The 18,659-nt window shown below is 51.7% G+C and overlaps 1 protein-coding gene across 1 annotated transcript in view; it reads right to left on the bottom strand.

Moving 5' to 3' along the window:
• Positions 1-5,553: 5,553 nt before the first annotated feature.
• COL9A2 (collagen type IX alpha 2 chain) overlaps positions 5,554-18,659 on the bottom strand; it is a 40,463-nt gene continuing 27,357 nt past the window's right edge. The window contains exons 21-32 of the mRNA XM_054012009.1: positions 18,366-18,419; positions 17,603-17,656; positions 16,781-16,834; positions 14,034-14,105; positions 12,990-13,025; positions 11,953-11,997; positions 10,697-10,729; positions 9,544-9,690; positions 8,094-8,148; positions 7,812-8,000; positions 7,186-7,263; positions 5,554-6,201 (exon numbers count right to left, since the gene is read on the bottom strand). Coding sequence (XP_053867984.1) covers positions 5,996-6,201; positions 7,186-7,263; positions 7,812-8,000; positions 8,094-8,148; positions 9,544-9,690; positions 10,697-10,729; positions 11,953-11,997; positions 12,990-13,025; positions 14,034-14,105; positions 16,781-16,834; positions 17,603-17,656; positions 18,366-18,419 — 1,023 coding nt within the window. The 3' untranslated portion in view covers positions 5,554-5,995. The remainder of the gene's footprint in view (positions 6,202-7,185; positions 7,264-7,811; positions 8,001-8,093; positions 8,149-9,543; positions 9,691-10,696; positions 10,730-11,952; positions 11,998-12,989; positions 13,026-14,033; positions 14,106-16,780; positions 16,835-17,602; positions 17,657-18,365; positions 18,420-18,659) is intronic.

Below are 18,659 nucleotides of genomic sequence, written 5' to 3'. Positions count from 1 at the left end.
TGCAGGCAGGAGGGAGGGAAGAGCTACCTCCCTGCTTCCACTCCCTGCCTTTTCCCTTTCTTTCTGCTCCCCACTGGCTTCCTTTCCCTGAGCCCCACACTAATTAGGGGGCAGCTCTCGCTGCCTCCCCAATTAGGGACAGGTTATCTCCAGCCAGCTCTAATCTATCCCCCTAAATGGGAGCTGGCGTGACAGAGGGCTGAATCAGCAACGCTTTGCCCAGCACCTTGTCCCACGTACACACACAAAAGCACTTGCATGCCCTGCTTTCCCCCCAAAAATCAAACCAACCAGCACCCCAGGCCTGAGGCTGTTGCCTGGTACCTTGTGGGGTCATTTACATTAGAGCAAAGAGCACAAGATGGACCAGTCTGATTTGGTAGCGTTTTGGCACACCCAAAGTTGATGGGTGAATCCAGTCAAGTGGGTCTAGACACACCCAAAATCTAGGTCCCAACTTTGAGCCGTAACTCTCTAAACTTGGCCAACTCATCCGTTGTCTCTCACCCACCATCCCCGCCGGGACACAAAGATTAATATTCCTAACCGTTTATTCTAACTGTCCATTTTTATTAAGGAGCAGGCTGAAAACATTAGGATAGATCTCTTTTGATTTGTCCAAAAGCCAAGACAACAAACATTTGACAGGCCCATTTCTTAACCTCCTCATAACAATGATTTATTATTATTTGGGGCAAAGCTTGGACGCCATCCAACCCTTTCAACTCCACAGAAATATTCCGATTTCAATCTCTCTCCTCTCTTTAATGGCATCCAATCTTCTATTTGTTTGATGAATATTTATGAGGTCTCTGATGAAGAAGACAGATTTGATCTGATTTGCGACTCGGTGGAGGCTCACCGAGTCCAGACCCTAATTAGTATTCAGGCTGCTTAATTTCTTGATTAAATTTTGTCTTACAAATAAAATATTTAAAATTAACTTCCACCTTTCATATAAAAAGGGAGAGTCCTATTAAAGTTGGATGATTGGAAATAATACGGGCCGGGGAGGCAGTTTGTGAAAGGCTCTTGGAAGCGGGTCAGTGATTTGAAATGGAAACGTAATTAATTTAGTTGAGGAGAAGCCTTCGCAGAGCCTGGGGAAGATGGATCCAGGCTAAACTGAGATGAAGGAACTTGTGGGGGAGACACGCTGCTCTGATGCGCACATTGGGCAGGGGGCGGGAACCCCACTCTGTACTCCTCTGGGCATGGTATGCAATTGCAACAGGAGCGAGAGCTTTTGGGATGGCGTGTGCTGATGAGACGTGTTTTGATTATTCACTCCCACACCCTCTTCCTTCCTGTTCCCATCCATCAGCTGAGCTTATTAATAACTCTTAGCATTCTCTCCAGCGACCTGCATCTGAGGATCTCAGAGCACTTTGTGACCCTTCGTTCATCCCCTCACCACCTATGAATGGGAGGTGGGAGGAGTGTGAGCATTTAGTCACTATATAGAGGCCAAACACACCCCTTCTATACTCATCCCCACACACCTGGGTCTCTTTGCAAGCCTCCTATGCGCATTCTGACATGCGGCGTGGGAAGTAGCAGTTCTGAGTTTATGCCCCAGCCCATAATTAAACATGCAATTGGTCCTTCCCCTCCAAAACAGTCTGACACCCCTGCTCTGCGTGACTCACGCGTTACATAAGGACTTCCGGGGGAGGCACCACATTCGGAAAGGAGAATTTCGTTGGACATACTCTGTGGGGGGAGCGTCTAAGCTCCTGGGCATGGATCAGAACGGTTTTAGCTGCCTTTCAAAGGGGACCGTGCGTCTTTATGCGTGACCTCTACAACTTCTCTGGATTTGTAACCTCGACAAGTTTAACCGCACTTTACGAATAAAAAAAAATATTGATTTTTAGTTTCCTTGCAGCCCCTGACCTTCCATTGCAGAGTTTTCATTGGACCATGTCAATAGCGAGAGACAGCGGCAGGTCTGCTTAGAGTCATGGGTCCCTTTTTTAACTATTAAAAGATCAGTAGCTTTCTCCAGCATTGCCAAGAGTTTTCCAGCTCTCCTCACTGAAAGAGGGCTCAGCTGAACAGTACCCAGCGGCTTTCCCACAGCAGTTCTACCCTGTTCAATCCACCTGCTCCTTAGGGAGAGAAGCAGGTCTTGGACACTAAGAAATGAGGGTCTCAGGTAGGGTGACCAGATGTCCCAATTTTATAGGGACAGTCCCGATTTTGGGGTCTTTTTCTTATATAGGCTCCTATTACCCAGGCACTCCCCTCGCAGAAAACAGCCACACAAGCTACAGGAATAATTCTGTTGGATAGCAACACCAGAAGGTCTTTATCTTATAAGTGAGTGCACATACCTGCAAGCACTTACTCAAGATCATACAGTAGCTCAGTGGCCAAGTGTGAACTAGAACACAGGTCTCTTAATACCCAATCCAGTGCCCCATCAACTAAGTCACCCAGTCGCTCTCAAGAGAGCTTTCAGCTTTAAAGCTCACCCTCGAAGGCTTCATTCCCTGAGGGGTGTCACGCCCCAACCAAGGCCCAGGCAACACTTACGTCCCACAAGGCTTGAATGGAACAGGGCCTCAGTTTGGCCCCTTTGCAGGGCCGAGGCAGCTATGTGGTGCTGCAACAACAGAAGGGGAGTGTGTCTGGGGTGGGCTGGGGGCAGAGCCATAACTCCACCCTGCCCCTAAGGCTTCAGCTGTTGGGGAGCCCTGAGCACCCCTACAGACAGGCATCTGTTAGGGGGCATGCACCTTCCCCCGCCCCAGAGATATTATGCCTGTTCCTGTCTTTCTCCCTGTCTCCCAGCGCAGTTCCCTAAGCAGGAGCCTAGATCTACATCTACTCAATGATCACCCCCAGGTTTGCCTTGGGTAACTGGCTGTCATCCTGGCTATCTGTGTGTGGTGTCCCCTCTATTCCTGCTAGGTAATAGCTCTGCCTGTGTGTGTAGCTAATCACTTAGCTGGAGACAGAGACTGTAGATATACGTGCAATGAAATTATAGCCTTTGCTGTCTCCTGACACTAGCACTGGCCTCCCACACACAGCCCCAGAGGCAAATTCTTCTTGCTCATATTTTTTTAACCAAAGACTGATGCAGGATGAGTCTCTGGAGAGTCCGGTCTACAGCCGTGCGACAGTTCACTGTCCCATCAGCATACTTTCTCCCTGCCCACCTCCTGCGTGGGGCAAGAGGGGAGTTCAGGGTCTCGGCTCACTCAGTCCCTGGCCTCTGCTCAGATTGCTGCAGCGTGGGTGGGGGAAGGGGAAAGGAAAGCAGGTCTAGTGGGTGTTTTGTGCGACATGGGCACCCGTCCACAGGGGACTGGACTGAGACCCGACAACCTCCTCTCACTGAGCAGCTGTCACATAGCAAGAGACTTTCCATCACCATCAGCCTGTGCTGGATTTGGACCAGGGAACCTACAAAGGAAGAGCTTGATGTCACCTCAGCAGCCTGCCGATCTCCCCTCTCTACACCCTGTTCTCCTTGCTTTACGCTTCCCCTCCAGGCTAAGCCATGAAGCAATTAAAGCCCCCCCTTCTCCCCTGCATTGGGCCAAGGCAGAGACAGCTACAAAAGGCCAGCACTGCCCCCTGGTGGCTGTGAGCTAGGCTAGCCAGGCCAAAGAAGTGCTGATGTCCCTCCCAGGTGCTCATTCAGGCCCCGAAGCTGAGGTCGTTTTAACACCAGGATGCCCCGGATGCGAGGAGGCAGATTGCAGGATGTGATGAGCTATGTTGTTCTGCGGCGGGTGTACTGCCAGCATTGGGTCTCCCTGTGCACAACATTGCCACCTGTCACCTACAATATTCCCCCGACAGGCTCACTTGCCCGCATCTGCTGTCAGTCATTGGCAGCCTGATCCTTTGAAGGGGCCTGGTTGATGCTTCTACCATAAACAGAACAGCTGATGGGAACCAGGGGCACATGCAGATACCCCCAAACTTCGGGAAAAGTCTGGATTCGCACTCTGTGCTTTGGGTTCATGACTAATGAAAGCAGGGAGCCAGAGGGACGTGCGTACAAACGGTGTGTATAAAACACTCCCGGACTGTGCTGAGTGTAGCATCGCATGTACCAGCCACATCCCTCAGGGCTCTAGAGGGTTAAATAATGGAAGACACAGGCTTTGAGAGGGAGAATGTACGGCTGCTCCATGTGCTGGATATAACTTGTTTTTCTTTTAGTTTAGAGCCGTCCTTGTCAAGTGCTGAAGGGATGGCTGGTCTGGTGCCTGCAGCACTGGCATGGGCTCTGAGAGACAGGGGGTTGAGCTTTGGCTCTGCTACAAGATCTTTGTGTGACCTTGGGCAAATCACTTAATCTCTCAGTGCCCTGGTCCCCTATCTGTCCATTTAAGCTAACAATGCTTCCTGACCTCCCAGCGGGGTTGTGGGATTAAATCCATTGATGCTGAAGAGCTGTGAATGGGGGCCAGATAAACTCTTAGACAGGGTAAGAAGGAAGTGACAATTGATTTCAATGGGAGTTAGGTGCTTAAATACTTTGGCAGATCTGGGCCCTGAGCCTTAATTATTTTTTTAAGGGAGCAAGACCAGTGATTGAATGGGTCATGGAGATTGCACGACCCTTTCTCTGCTAGAGATGATCCCTGCAGCTGAGGGACAGTGGTGGCGCAGTGTGAACGGAGCATGCCTGGCTGATGCCAAGACTCTGTAGTTGCTCTGGATGAAGGGAGGACTTTAGTCTCCAGGGGTCTGTCACCAGCCCAAGAATCAACTTGATAACGGGGAAAATTAGGACTAGAAACAAAAATAATTAAAACTTCTGCCCATCTAAATCCAACAAAAAATAATTCCACCAGTTACCTTTATTTTGTGGACAGCTGTGCAAGTTTATTACAGTCTAACACACAGGGTATCCAATGTAAACAGTATTGCCACTTGGAATTTGAGACTCTTTTGGGTCAGCACCTTGGACAGCTCCTGAAACTCAATTCAACTCCTCTCTCTCTCTCTCTCTCTCTCTCTCTCACACACACACACACACACACACACACACACACTTTCCTTTGGCGAGATGCTGACAGGGCTACTCCAACCCCAAGAAAAGCCACACTTTCTCCCCAACACTTTCTCCCCAACACACACAAAATAAATAACTCTCGTTAATGAAGTTAATCAAGAGGCTGGAATAATTTCAACAGAGAGGGTATTTAACCCTGTAGGCAACCACCAAAACCAATAATAAAATAACAGCAATAACAATACAATTGTGTTTTGTTTTGTTTAAAAACCAGACCAACAAACCCCTATTTTGTTCAAAGAAATCAACGCATTGATTAAGTTCATTAACGTTCCATCTTGATTTTATTGTCCATTTGTTTTGGAAAAGTTGGTCTTTTTTATTCATTCTTATTTATAAAACAATCCTATTTTACAAAAGATTTACAGCTCGGGGCGTGCCTGACAATGATCTGGTGATTCCGTTAAATATTAAACCACAATTATTTTGTCTCTTAAAAATAGCACCAAAAAAGGGCACACACAACAATAAACCCTCCTCCCCTCCAAATAGAACATCAAAGAATAAGAGAATATTAATAAAAGGCAATTTATTTACTTTAGAAGGGTGTGGAAAGTGGGGAAAATCAGAATGAGGTAATTAATCGACCCTAACACTAAGTACAAAATATTGGAGTAAACCACCCCTTCGCCCCCACTCCTTTGTTCCTCTGGATTTTTCCCCTGCCACAATCCAAGGTATCTGAGCATATAGAATTAAATCCCCATCGGTGCCTTTTAGTCCCCTTGTTTGGGTTTTCTCAGGTTGGCCAAGTGCGGTCTTCATACCAGAAGTGCGTGGATGGTTTTGATACCCAAGCATATAGGCGTATCATCTATCTTGTTTTCATGTGTTTGGAGTTCCCCATTTCTTTGGTTCCCAGCCCCGGCCTGGCCATGTCTTGATGGTGCATTGCCAGCTTGGTCTATAAAAGTTCCCGTTTTAATTTTCCCCAAGGATGCTGGCACATGTCACTCAGTACGAGGGTCCCTTGATGGTGCCTGGTTCGGTCAGGCGCCCTGAGGTAAATGCAGAGGCCCCTAAGCAGGCGGCCAGCTCGCAGAATCCAGGAAGACCAGCAGGCCCAGGTAACCCAGGTCGGCCTGCTTCTCCAGGGACTCCAGGGGACCCCCGCTCTCCGTCTTTGCCATTGATGGCATGTCCAGGAATGCCAGGGAGACCTAGAATGAGAGGAAACGCTCAGTGTCCAGTGGTGTATATTCCAGGACAGGTCCCTCTCATCTGACTCAAGAGCCCACTGAAGTCAATGGAAAGATTCTCACTGGGCTTCGGATTGGGCCGCACGTGTGGAAATTGCCCAGTTCTTCCCAGGCAAGGTACAATTAACTCCCACAGAAATCAATAGGAGTACTTGTGGCACCTTAGAGACTAACAAATTTATTAGAGCATAAGCTTTCGTGGACTAAGTGGGCTGTAGTCCACGAAAGCTTATGCTCTAATAAATTTGTTAGTCTCTAAGGTGCCACAAGTACTCCTGTTCTTTTTGCGGATACACACTAACACGGCTTCTACTCTGAAACAGAAATCAATGAATTTCCTGCAGGGGGAAAGTCAGGCCCTGGGACTCTCTCACTTGTCAGGGGATCGTTAGCCATAAACATCAAGTGACATTTTAAGCAACCAAGTATCTTGTAAAAAGCAACAGAGAGTCCTGTGGCACCTTTGAGACTAACAGAAGTATTGGGAGCATAAGCTTTCGTGGGTAAGAACCTCACTTCTTCAGATGCCAAGTATCTTGGCATCTTCCCATTGGAGGCCTCACGGGTTCCTATATGTGAGCCCTACCCTGAGCAAGAAGACAATGTCTGCTGAGCTGGGAGGACGGGCAGTTACTGGCTGGTGTCACTGTGCTGGTCAGGACTGGGGTTCATCCATAGAGTTGTGTGAGGGGGGCCTGAGGATGGGAATAGTAGAGGGGACTGTGGTACATTGGCAGAGCTGTTGGGGGCCCAGGACTGGGATAACAGGACATCAGGATGGAGGGGCATTGGCAGAGAGGCATGAGGGGAGTCCAGGACCAGAACAGCTGGGGATGTCACTGATCAGGACTGAGAATGTGTTTATGCCACAGGGAGTAGCCTCTGTACTCTTAACCTGCTCCCAAACATCGGAATAGCAGTGTCAGATTTCGGCAACGAGCCTACCTGGGATACCTGGTGGTCCCGGCATACCCTGATGTCCACGTCCAACCTCGCCACGCTCTCCTTTCTCCCCTCGTTTCCCTGCGTGAAAAAAGGGGGAGATTTGTCGTGACTGCAGCGTAAAAGTGATGGCTTAATGCGCCCAAGGAGAGGACCTGGGGGGTACCCTGGCAGGCAGCTATTGTGCAGGGCCAGAAGAGAACTCAGTGATGATGGGTTGCCGAGAAAGAAGAGGAGAAGGAGAAGAAATCAGCCCAGGAGTGTGTGTGTTTGTCCCAAGGGAGCCTGAGTCTACACAGAGACAGCAAAATAAGTCCAGAGTCCAGCTAGTAGAATATACAGGGGTCGTCTGGGGGAAAAAATGGTTTTGAAAATCCCATCGTGTGACTAAGATGACCAATCAAAAATGTCCATTGGGGATTATATAAACAAAATACAACCTGTGGGGGGGGGGGGATGAAAAGTGTGTTAGCAAAAAAATAAATCAATTCTGGGGGGGAAATGGCCAATGTTTTATTTGCAATGGCAGTTTCTAATCAGGAGAGGAGGGGGCATGAAGAGGGCAGGCCCTTCCCTCTGCTCCCCAATGATTCCCCGTCTCCAGGCAGCAGGGCCAGTGTCTCACTCACCTTTGGGTCCGGTATTGCCGATCTGCCCCGGGGCTCCTAAAATGCCCGGGATGCCGCGTGGTCCAGCGTGCCCATGCGGGCCTTGTTCACCAGGTGATCCAGGGAGCCCTGGGGGGCCGGGCGGCCCCATCACGCCTGCTCCTCCCAGTGCTGCTCTCTTGGCGCTCACTGCCAGCTCTGCCAGCTGCTCTGGAAGGCAGATGCAGGGAGCATTGTGGTGGGGGCTCAGCTGGGGTTCCCCGCGTCAGGGTGAGAGGGGGTGGGGCCCCTGCGTCTACTCACCTTGCAGCATCTTCAAGACCACGTCAACAATATGCTGGTCCCCAGCGTCCCGGCCCTGAAAGCAGGAGAGAGGAGAGACGCTCAGAGATTCGGCTGCCTGCTAAACAGAGACTAACGCTCTTTCCCAGCTGCTCGCTGCAGGGCCAGCCCCACCCTCCCTGGCGATACGAGTTCAGTTGCACTGCATGGGGCGCCCCATTGGCTAGGCTGCCCCCACGAACGCAATCAAGATGGGTGCTACCATTCTGGAGCCTGGGAATCCAGCAGCCACTGGACGGATCATCTCACCTAGCAGTATTCTAACGCAGGGCTTCTCCAACTGGGGCCTACAGGGACTTCCCAGGCCATCCCTGACCTCCATAGGTTCAGCTGTAGGGAACTTGTGTGTGTTCAGGGTCTGAGTGGGGTGCTGCAATGGCATGCCCGGAGATGCAGTAGCTGGCAAACCAGCCAAGTGTCCTACACACGAACATGCCATGTGCTGGCTACGGATAGAACCGAATATTGCGCTGTGGAAACCTGGCCCCAGGCCACTATCACTGCCCCTTGAATGACTTGCTGCTAGCTAGGGAGCGGGAGGTCTCTACCTGGGGGTCACAAGCAGGTGTCGGGGACCATGACCACCCCGTCCATCTCATGCTGCTGAATGGGAGGGAGATCCCATGGTGGAAATGCGGGACGTGATATGGTAAATCTGTGAATTTAGGGCAAAATTCACCCCATGCAGAGGAGCCAGCACAAGGCTGAGGCATCGCTTAAGACGCACTTCAGCGCTATATTGAGGACTTAGGGAGTGCACAGATGTCGGGGTGAAACACCCAGAGCAACAATACACAGCCAGTTTGAAGGTGCTCTGAACATGTGCTCGTGGCAGGGAGGGGGAAACGCATCCCTTGTTTAACCCTATTGACTAGGCCTGTGCCCCAGAAAGCACCTTCTATCCTCCGTCCAAAGGGACCCATACTATCCATAACCGCTGCAAGTATTACCAGCAGCAAGTTTTAACCCGCTGCCGATGGAAAGAGGACGCCTCAAGTCAAACAGCAGCTAAACCTTTGGCACAAGCTCACATTTTCAGATGGAAGCACAACTCCCCAGCCCTCCCGCAGTCACTCCTTCCACAGAAAACCCGCATTGGCTCAAGTGACATGATCTCTCTGCAGTAACCCAATGATTCAGCCAGTTGGGCCTATCTCTGCAGTGCTCCGTATTGGCCAGACGAGGGCACTGTTGCCCAAATCCTATTAAAGATACCTACCTGCCTGGCTCCTACCGATTAGGACTCTCCAGCCTGTACCATCTCCCCACCCACCACCACCAACCTCTTCAACCCCATCCCCACCAGGAGACCAGAGGGTTAATCTCAGTGATGTCCCTATGGATTTAAGGCACCTTTCACCCTGGGACAGGCAGGAGGCCCAGCCAGGATATGGGAGAGGGAGTTACTCACCGACACGCCCTGCTGCCCGGGCATTCCTGGCACACCGCGTTCTCCGTTGAGCCCTCGAGGGCCTGGGGGGCCTGGGTAACCTCTCACGCCAGGTGACCCTGCGTCCCCAGTGGGGCCAGTAAAGCCAGGCTCACCGTGGACACCTTGCTGCGATGCACACAGAGAGAGAGGGTCAGCAACAGGATAATCTGAGGCCAATTGGTCTGGACGCTAACGATGGAGTTGATCCTAAACGTCAGCACTTTGGGGGAATCCAAATTTGATAGCGGGATGTACAACGGGCTGGCCCAAAAGCCTGGATCTGACTGTTGGGGGCATTTGGATCCCATTCTGAATATAGTGGCTGAGGTCTCTCTCTCGCTAGAGGAAACATATTCACGCTCCCACCAGAGAGCAAAACACACAGGACTTGGGTCCAGTCCTCAGCTGGTGTCAATCCCTGAAGCTTCATTGAGTTCCACAGAGTTATGCCCATTCACATCAGCTGAGGATCGGGCCTTATATTCTTTAAAACAGCTGGTTTCATGAAATCAGGTGTCTAGGCTTATTCTTCTCCTGTCCCTGCGAATCTACAGCTCCCAAGAAGTGCTGGGATCCCTGGAGCAGGATGTCTTCTGTGTGTCCACATGAGAGACACAGCGATAGACACGCTTCTCCCAAGCCAACCTCTGCTAACATGTTTCTCAACCCTGACCTAAAGGGACCCAACCTGGAGCTCAGACTCCATTGCCCCATTCAGCCCTGGGCCTCTCTGCTGAAGCTTCCAGCAAGGAGGTTTATTGGTGGCAATGGTGCTTTATGCAACGCAGGCATCTCTCCAGTGGGATCTGGACATCAACTGCCCATGGCTCTTTCAGCTGCATAGGCCGGTGATGTGGGATGGCCCTGCACTGGGATCATCCACAGACCACTTAGAAGCTTGACCCATGGAACCGAAACAGGATCATGACATGCTGAGTCCATCCTGGTTCCTCGTAATTGTCCAGTTTTCTGAATCTCTTAGAACAATTACAGAGAGAGAAGAGTTCCTGCCTGACCCCCACCAACCCCCACAGACTCCATCCAGTGATCGAATGAGTCACGAAGGCTATCCAGAGGGAAAGCTGAGAGCAGAGGGGCAGCGAGTTGTTAACTCCTAAATTCAGTTACTCACCTGACCCTTTGGTCCTGGCTCGCCTGACTCCCCCTAGGAATAGAGGCGAAAGGGAATGTGATTGGTAGATACAGCCACGAGCCCCTGTGTTACCGCTCAGCACCCTCCCCTAGGAGATCACCGCATGAGAGTGTCGGGCTGAAAGCAACCTCGAGAAGTCATCAAGTCCAGCCCCTGCATTGAGGCAGGACGAGGTAAACCTGGACCTTCCCGAACAGGTGTTTGCCTAAGCTGTTCTCAAAAACCTCCAATGACGGGGATTCCACAACCTCCCTTGGACGCCTGTCCCAGAGCTTAGCCACCCTGAGAGTTGGAAAGTTTTTTCTCATCTCTAACAAATTTCCTTTGCTGGAGATTCAGCCCATTATTTCTTGTCCTATCTCCAGTGGACAGGGAGAACAGTTGATCACCGGCCTCTCTAGAGCACTTAGCAGCTCCCCCCTCAGTCTTTTTCCCCCAAGACTCAACATGCCCAGTTTTTTAAACCTTTCCTTATAGGTCAGGTTTCCTAAACATTTTAGCACCTTTGTTGCCTTCCTCCAGACTCTCTCCAATTTGTCCACGTCTTTCCTAAAGCCGGGCACCCAAAACTGGTCACAGGACTCCAGCGGAGGCCTCACCAGTGCCAAGTGCAGTGGGACAATTGCTTCCTGTGACACTCCTGTTAATACACCCCAGAATGATATTCGCCTTTTTTGCAACAGCATCACACTCTAGGGTCATGTTCAGTTTGTGATCTTCTAGAGCCCCCAGATCATTTTCCGCAGTACTATCACCTAGCCAGCTAGCCTCCATTTTGTAGTTGTGCATTTGATATTTCCTTCCTAAGTGAAGTACTTTGCACTTGTCTTCATTGAATTTCATCTTGTTGATTTCAGACCAATTCTCCACTTTGTCAAGGTCCTTTCAAATTCTAATCCTGTCCTCCAAAGTGCTAGCAACCCCTCCCAGCTTGTTGCCGTCTGCAGAGTTTATAAGCCTACTCCCCACTCCATTATCCCAGTCGTTAATGAGAATATTGACTGGTACCAGCGCAGCAACAGGGTCAGCATCTGCCCTGATCGTTGGTGGATCCTCTGGATTTCAAGAGGAAGCCTCCAGCCAATGGGGCCAATGTAACATCAGGACGCTGCACTCTGGTGTAGCAATGTGTGCTGTGGCATGGCTCAGTAACGTTGGAGCGGTATGATGGCATCACACACACACACACACACATCCACGGGCCAGGAGGAAGCCTTGTGCAGAGGGTACCTTACCTTTTCCCCCTTCTCCCCGGGAAGGCCTTCCACACCAGGGTCTCCCTAGAGGGAAAGAAAACCGAGTCAGTCAATGCAATTTGTCCCCCTCTACCTCCCACCCTGGGGAGAACAATCTCAGTCATGCATCCAGGGCCATATTTTCAGCTTAACCTAGTCTCCGGCGTGAGGCCTGCAATTTTGCCTTTCCAATCATTTGCAGATGCTCTAGGTTATTGAATTGGGCAATATTTGTGGATACAATCAAGTCGCTGGAAATCTAAAATACCTACATTATATTTAATAATTTGCTGGGCCCATAAAATGAGCAACAAACCAGAGGCCAGTGTTTAAAACCTCGGCCCTGCATGAAGATGATAAAGAAACGGGAACTATACCATGGGTCTATCTCAAGGATTACCCATGTCGTGATAGGTAACACCTCAGACAGTAGGGAGAAAGTCAAGCATCACAGTGGTCAGGAAGGAAAATGTCCACCTCCAGGTGCAGCACTGAATAATTGGCCAGATGCAACTTCTGAAGCATCTGGTACCAGGAGGAGAACCCCAGAAGTTGATGACCCAGTGCCAGTGTGGCCAGTCCTAAACCCCTGTGACCCTTCCTTTTCCTGACCAAGACTTTGAAATAACTCAGAGAGGATTTTACATGCGACTCAGTGCATGCTGGGATACAATCGGTGGGAATGGAGTGACTTTCTGCTCAGTGCTCAGCAAAGCCAAGTGCAGCCTACAAGCTGGCGAGGCTCTTGGCTTTGCTGCTGAGTTTGCGTGTGCTGTATTAAAGGCTCCAGGAAGCCCAGCACGATACACAGCTAAGCGCCACACTTCCAGGGTTTTAACAACCGCTTAGGATTTAACACACAATGATGGTGCCACGGGACCCAAGCCACTGAGCCGTGGATTGCTCAGCTTGTTCTAGAAGGTCATTAGAAATGAGCTCCCCACCCGGGAAACACTATGGCCAGTATCTCTCCAGCCCACTGTCCCCAACCCCAACAGGGTCAGCTTCCCAGAGCAGTGAGAAGGTCATTTACTTACGATGTCACCTTTGGCTCCAATTTTTCCTGGGGAGCCCTAGACAAGAGAGCAGAGAACAGTCAGGACCTGTCTGTGTGATGCCACGTCTGTGTCTTGGCCCGAGAAGACAAGGTGTGTTGCACCATCGGTGTTTTACATCAGAGGCAGAATCGGGGTGGGGGTAACACACTGAGCAGGGGGCAGAAAGATCCCTCAACATCTTTCTAACCAGGACTTTGGACAACCAAAATAGCCTCCCTAAAACCTCCCTCCCGGGTTACACCAGACCAAGTGCTTTGGCTGGTTCCCCCTAGCTATCCCGCCTGGCTGGATGCTGTGAATAAAGCCACTTACTCCTTCCATTAAAACTGGGCTTTGGGGCCAACTTTTCAGCCAGGCTTTCACTGGGTCTCCATGTTTGTGGGTTCAAAGAACTGCAGGCTCAGTGCTACCTCAGCATTCATTTGCGCTCCCATTTTAAGCCACTTGGGTGTGGATGGGCCTGAACCATCCCATGCCCATTGAAGCCAATGGGAAACTTTCCCGTGACTCCAACTGGGTTAGGACCAAGCTTCCATGTTCCTGACTGGGGTTGTAAATCAGGGCTGGACGGAGCTAAAATGTGACTGTAAAGAACTGCCCGGGCAAGTTCATTGCCACTCCATTGCATGAGGCAGGACAGCCGACCCAGCCCGTCAAACCACAGGAGGCAAAGCAAGAAAGATCTGCTGGTGCTGGGAGCTGGGCCCAGCCTTCACCTGCGCCGGGAAATCATATCCTTGGGCCACACAGACATTCCCATTGCCACAGTATCCAGCCATTCATCCATCCACTGTCCCCATCCACAGATCTATCCGCTGCATCCACCCACTCACCACATCCACTGTCTCTATCTACAGGATTTCTACAGTCCCCATCACTGTAATCTAAACTTTTGCAGACAGATTAACTCTTCATGGGGAGGTCCCTAGTGGACTTCATGGATCTCACCTCCCTTCTAATCATTGCTTTTAGCCTCAGCCCTCATCACTGTCTTGCCCCCGGTCAGGAATTTCTTGATGTTACCTTGTCTCCTTTGACACCTGGCAGGCCCTGTGGCCCCGGGATCCCTGGAGGACCTTGCTCGCCTTTTGATCCCTGGAAATCAAGGAAACAAAATGAGAAAGAAAGAAAGAAAGAAAGAAGAGTGTGCGGATGAAACCAGCAGTAGGAAAGACACAGACCTTCAGGGGCGGGGCGGGTGGCAGCTCTGGTGAGGAGAGCGGGGCCAAGAGTAATTTGCGGCTATTCATTTGAATCGGATGCAGCTATGTTCAAGGCTACAGCGAGGTAGATAGCGAACGAGTGAGTGCATTCTAGACGAAGAACATAAGAATGGCTAGATTGGGTCAGACCAAAGGTCCATCCAGCCCAGTGTCCTGTCTGCCGACAGTGGCCAATGCCAGGTGCCCCAGAGGGAGTGAACCTAACAGGTAATGATCAAGTGATCTCTCTCCTGCCATCTAGACTGCCAAGCCACTGAACCCATAACCCCAGCTTTCCCTCTTGCGCCCGTGGGAACAGTAAAGCGGGGCCTCCTGCGCCCGGTGCAGCGTGTCCCAGAGGGAGCCCAACGGTTTGTACCACGACGTGTTTGTGGAAACCTCAGGCACAGAACTCCAAGGGGATGTGTAACTCCCATGAACACAGCACCACGCGCTGCAGTATCGAGGGGAGGCTAATCCAGCCCTCCATGCATGTGTTCACCCTCTAGTGACCACGGAGAGGAGGAGAGACCCCTTTGAGTGGCATGGGCTGTGTTTCCTTTGCATCCTGCATGCCAAGATCCTTCTGCCTCCCTCTTAGAGTCACCCAAGTTCCGGCCAGCTGGGCATTTACAGCACCATCCTGGGTCTTCCCGGATCAACAAGGTGATGAGGCCCAGACCCTCAGCACCTAACTCCCATTTCTAGGCCGTAGAGCTTAGCAGCTGCAGGACAGTGTGGTTTCCTGTCAATCATTTAACAGCCCTCGCTCCATTTAAACAGAGTTTCCTATTCAACTTGTTAAAGAAAGCAAAGGGGGGGGGGGGTGTTTTTCTCTCAACCTCTTGTGTCTTTGAGATGAGCCCAGGAAATGGGAAGGTCTCTCCCAAACTAGCCTTTCCTTACAGTCTCTGTTAAACCCCGCAGGGAGAAGAGGAGGGATGGAGTTTGTCCTCCAGGAGGGGACGCTCTAGCTCCCAGATGATTTATCTCCGAAAAGGCTGGGGGGGGGGGGTGCTTCAGAGCCCACCCTGCAGTCAGAAACTGCCCAAGAGCAGAAAAACACACTCCCTGCTGGGTGTCCTTCTCTCTCTGGGCTGGGGAGGAGACCCACTCCCCGCTTTGGTCAAAAACACCCAGCCGGCCATTAATCCCTGAGTGATTCTCTCCTGCTGCCTAATCCCCTCACCCTGTCTGGCCACTCGCAGCAGGGGCTGGGCTGGGCTGGCTCAGTCGCCCCTTCATGTTAAATTTATGCCTCCATCCCAATTAGTCCATGTGCTGGTTCTTTCAAACTGCACCCTGGTGTGCAAAGGCCAAACCTTCCCGGACATGGGGCCTCTGTGTCACGTGCAAAACACGTGTGCGGCCGAGAGCCCAGTCTGTGTGCCGCCCTCCAGCACAACTACGAGCGCTACTTGGAGCCTACATGTCCACACAAGGGTGGATAACCGCAAAGCGCAGCCCTCTGCACTGAGCCGTAGGAAGTTTCGAGTCCATTGCATGCCTGGCTTCCTTGCTCTCCAGTGCTGGGGGCATAAAATACTAGTCACGATCCCTAGCTCTTATTCAGCACTTTTCATCAGAAGATCTCAAAAGACGTTGTGTAGGTCAGCAGCAGCATCCCCGTTTTACAGATGGGGAAACTGAGGCACAGAAAGGGGGTGTGACTTGCTGAGGGTCACCCAGAAGGCCATGAATGGAACCCAGAGCTCCTGAGTCCCAGTCCAGTGCACTATCCCCTAGACCACACCACCTAGGGGTGTGGGTGCCTAGGGGCAAGGTGTGGGTAGATTATGAGAGGAGACACAGGATTAACCCCTTCCTGCTAATGCATTCTTCCCTTCCATAAGTAGCTTAACTGCCAGGCTGCAGTATCTGGGTCCCCATCCACCCTGTGCTCCTGCGTGCAGCACAGTGCACCTGTGCTGGGCAGGGTCAGCAGGATGTGTGTGGCACTGAGGGCACAATCCTTGTAATGCACTTGGTAAACAGCCTCAGAAGGTGATTGCAGTGCAGGCCACTGTCAGAGATGTGCCAGGGTCACACTGCGGATTTCTTCTCCCTCGGAGCAATGCATGTAAAACCTCTGCCGCTTCCAAACGACAGGGAGATACCGGAGTGCCCGGCCCAGCCTGGGAGCCGCAAACCGAGCAGGACTCTTCCTGCTTTGTTGATCCCCTGGCACATGCTGATTCTGGACCCCAAATCCAGAGAGCGGCTTTGCTGGCCATTCACTTTGCAGGCCCGTCTGCTGCTACATTGGCCTTGCAGTGAGTGGTAACAAACCTCCGTTCCACTGGTGATCTCAGCAGACCTGACAGGGGATGTCCTCAGTTCTCTGCCCTACAGTGACCCTTCTCTGGCTACAAACCCGATCCAAGCAGTGCGATCCCCTGCACTGAGCTATCCCGGGGGTTCAGAAAAGCGGCTCCCTGAGCTCAAGCCCTGGACACTAGGTTTTTGCTGGGGTCGGGGAGGAGGAAAGGGTAGAGGGCCGTTTCCGTCCCCAGGGTCTGGCTCTGGACCGTCGCGCGCGCACACAAATGCAATCAAAGCCACACTCACCACTTTCCCCTGGAGGCCTTGGGGACCCACCGGGCCCCGCTCTCCCCGATCGCCCTGCAGAGAGGAAAGAAAACAGGACCGATTGGAATAGCCAGGGCTGTCGCTGCCCTTCTAGCATTAATCTCTCCACATCATTGCATCCCCGCCTTCCACGTTTTGCACACAACCCTCCTTTGCCTGCACCCCTGCTGCCTACACCCCCACCCCCACCGCACCCTCCTTAATACCTGGCATCCCACGAACACGGGGTTCACTCCAGCTTGCCTTCCCCTTTCCCCTGGCCTGGGCACTCTGGGGAAAGGCTGGAGGAGGGGGAGATGGGGCGAGCTTGCATGAGCAGACTGGGTTCCACACCTGAGCTTGCAATGCCCTCAGCTCTCGCCCTTTCCCCATTCTGGTCCCACTCTTCCCACAGGCAGATCCCAGATGCAGGGACTCCCCCGGGGGGCATGGCTGCCTTATGCTGTAATAACATTTGCCCTTCTAGAGTCCCTTTCACCCGCAGCTCTCAAAGCAAGTTACAAACATTAATGGATTAAGCCTCATTACCCCCAGGTAAAGGGGTCTGGGTTAGACTCAGTTTACAGATGGGGAAATTGAGGCAAGGATGGGGGCAGGGACTTGCCAAGGATCGAACCCAGGAGTCCCGACTTCCATTGTCTAAACACTCAAACACATTCCTACCCGGATCGAGGAATAGAACCCAGGAATCCTCGTTCCTGGTTTAACTATTACTCTGTTACGCAACACGACACCCCTGCCAAAGCCAGCGGAGAACCCAGGAACTCTGCCTCACATTCCCTTGCAACTTGCTAGACTTACCTTCACCCCGGGGACACCTTGTGGCCCTGGCTCACCTGGCGGTCCAAGTTCACCCTAAGAAAAGAATACAGAGCAGGGCTCGACTATTGGGATGTGATGGAACAGCACTGCCTCCTGCCACTCGGCTAGAGATCTGCTGGAGTTACACAGGGGCAGCAGCGGCCTGTCACCTCTCTTGGTACTCAGATGCAATCATTCGCCCTTGGGTGCTTTCCACAGGCAAATCACACGGGGGGGGGGGGTGGCATTCTGTGACTTCCCTGTGCCCCTCCTTGCCAGCCGCACCTGCCGTTTGCAGCAAAGCCAGACCTTTAATTCACACTATTTAATTCAGGGCGTCAGGGAATGCTAAACTGGACCTATGACCGGCCACAGGGGCTTCTGGGTCGCAGAATATGGCACTGGGGCTGGGCAGGGCCCAGGGGGATCGGAGAACGTGTCACTGGACCTGGATCTGACATTCTTTTTATAAGTTGGTGTAGGATTTTCAAAAGCCACTGTACGCCCTGCCTCCCCCATGGCATTATTTCAGCCCTTGGGACCGACACACAGGGCAGCCAAAGCCACACCCACAGCTCCAGATCTTTTGCAAATAGTGAAGGGGGGGCAGAAGGAGGGGTGGAAGCATCTGATTTTGTTGTCAACTTAATAGAGAGACAAAGAAAACCAAACATGAGCAAAGACGGATGAGTACGCCCTCGTGCGCCGATGGGATGGGAGCCAGAGAGTCACAGGGATGAACAGACGGAGTCTCTTTACTTACAATTTTCCCAGGGGCTCCGCTGATTCCTGGAAGGCCACGGGCACCTGGTTCGCCCTGTCAATGAGCCAGAGACAAGATTCACTGTATGTATTATTATTTGTCTCTTGTTACTGGCTAGAAGCCCCAGTCATGGAGCAGGGCCCCATCGTGGTAGGAGCTCCACAGACATGGAACAGAAGAGTTTTCAGTCTAAGCAGAAGACAAGTGACAGACTGACAAAGAGGGGAACCGAAGGAAACAATGAGACAACCATGACAGGCTGTGGTCTCAGCGCACCCGTGGATTAATCATTGC

This window comes from Malaclemys terrapin, chromosome 22, assembly GCF_027887155.1.
Source record: "Malaclemys terrapin pileata isolate rMalTer1 chromosome 22, rMalTer1.hap1, whole genome shotgun sequence".
NCBI lineage: Eukaryota > Metazoa > Chordata > Testudines > Emydidae > Malaclemys > Malaclemys terrapin.
This window is presented reverse-complemented; position numbering and strand designations above follow the sequence as displayed.